This window comes from Kryptolebias marmoratus, linkage group LG23 (genome assembly GCF_001649575.2).
Source record: "Kryptolebias marmoratus isolate JLee-2015 linkage group LG23, ASM164957v2, whole genome shotgun sequence".
Classification (NCBI taxonomy): Eukaryota; Metazoa; Chordata; class Actinopteri; order Cyprinodontiformes; family Rivulidae; genus Kryptolebias; species Kryptolebias marmoratus.
The window spans coordinates 303,453-305,320 of record NC_051452.1 but is presented as its reverse complement, the minus strand read 5'-3'; the positions used below and the strand labels follow the sequence as shown (position 1 = coordinate 305,320).

The 1,868-nt window shown below is 46.1% G+C and overlaps 1 protein-coding gene across 1 annotated transcript in view; it reads right to left on the bottom strand.

Annotated features, from left to right (window-relative positions):
* Nucleotides 1-1,868, bottom strand: part of nbeal1 (neurobeachin-like 1) — a gene marked incomplete at its 5' end in the record, with an annotated part of 50,713 nt that overhangs the window by 32,168 nt on the left and 16,677 nt on the right. The window contains 3 exon segments of the mRNA XM_037973977.1: nt 760-893; nt 966-1,143; nt 1,216-1,322. Of these exon segments, the coding sequence (XP_037829905.1) occupies nt 760-893; nt 966-1,143; nt 1,216-1,322 (419 nt within the window).

The window sequence follows — 1,868 nt, the reverse complement described above, 5'->3', positions numbered from 1 at the left end:
TGGACAAACACTTTGTGTCTGCAAAACATGTGAGGAGAGCTGCAGACGAGGGACAATCCAGAAATGGTCATGAATGTCAGTTTATAAGCTATCAAAGTTCTCAAATAAAGCACCTTTTGAGAATGTCGATGTTTGTTGGTAATTATCTTACAAAACTAGGAAGTATTTTTGGTTTATATATTAAAAGTTATAGTTTTTTATTGATTTTAGTAAAAAAAAAAAAATCGCAACTTTTAGGAAAATGCCTTGCAAAATCATGCATTTTAGCCACAACAATCACAAAAAAATGCCAGTGAAATCTTGGAGGGACTGGTAAAACAGTCCGATGCGAGCGCCGTTTCTCGCAGGGCGGTTTATTGTGCGATGCAGAGTGCGCGTATGTGGTCATAAAAATTGGTCTTTCTGTGGACGTCCGCGGAGTGAAGTACGCCCGAGTATGTGGGGGGGCCTTTACGTCGGTGCAGTATTCTCCCAAAAGGGGGCTGGTTTGTTTCGCTTAATGTGATCTCCCATAGAGGCATCATAAAAATGCTGATACAGGCGAACCAGCTCCGTTAGAGCTCCGAAATCCTCCTTTTTGATTGGAGCGGAACTGGAAAGTGCACAATGATGCGCCTTATATATGACAAAAGTTGGAAAACGGAGCGTTTGTTGACAGCGCGCCTTATAGTGCGGGAAAATACGTCAGTTTGCCGTTCAGCCTCCGCGGTTTTCCCGTGAAATCGGGGGTAGCGTGTAAAACGGGGCGACTGAAGTGACCTTTTGCAGCAGGGCTCCCAGAGTCGCCACCCCGTGCGAGTGGAGCAGGCTCTCCTGGTTGATGTGGTGCCTCTGCAGGAAGTGCTTCAGCACTAAAAGGAAAGTGGCCGCCAGATTCTTCTCCAGGCGGGCCTCTGAAACAGGAAACAGTGCTTTCAAGAGGTTTTTTCTTTATTTTTTGGAAAAAATGCTGTGTTTTTACTGACCCGAAGCTCGGTTGGTGGGAAGGATGACCCAGTCGCCGTCGGCCGGCGTGCTCACGTCCGGCGTGATGAAGTCGGAGCCCCGGTCGGGATCGGCGCCCTGCTGGTCGGGGGTCACCAGGGTCAGCTGCTCCAGCACGGGAAAGAGCACAGGCAGGCCTCCCACGCAGTTGATCACGTCCTGCCCAATAATAAACCTCGATCTTAGACGAGGAAGGCTTTGATTTATTTAAAAACCTCCACTCTGGGTCACCTTAACGTCCCAGTTGACGACTTTCCGCCCCGTCAGGCGTCCGTGCAGCGCGTTCGGAGACAGATCCAGGCAGATCGGGTTCCTGCAGGCCTGTCGACAGACGAACGCTTAGTTAACATCAGGAGCGGGAATCGCCGGGGATCCTTTAACGCGAGAACTGAAACACGAACCACGACAGCGTCGCGATATCGGAATTCTACGATAACCGACTTCAATCCGTGAACGGTTTGTTCTTTGATTTTTTCGTTTCAAAATAAAATTGCAAAAACAAAACAAGCATGTGTTTTTTTTGTTTTTTCGTTTTTAAAAGGAAATTAGAAAAACGTCAATTGCAAAAATAAAAAAGGGTACGTTTTGTTTTTTAACTGCAATGGTTAAACCAAAGACAAGCTTTTATTTTGTTGTTAATTCAACGGGACCTTATGGCGGAACCATAAATGAAGACCTGAACTCCCGGTACGTAACCTTTTCAGTCACCAGCAGGTGGCGGTAATGTCCACCTTCAGTTTCTTTAAAATCCACAAGAAGAAGAAGAACTTTTTCAGTTAGCGCTTCAGAATCTACCAGTTTAAAAATGGATCCGTTTGTCTTATTTAGAGGGAATCGACGCATTTCACTGAGAGCTGATGATCTTACCGTCAACAAGATTTCTT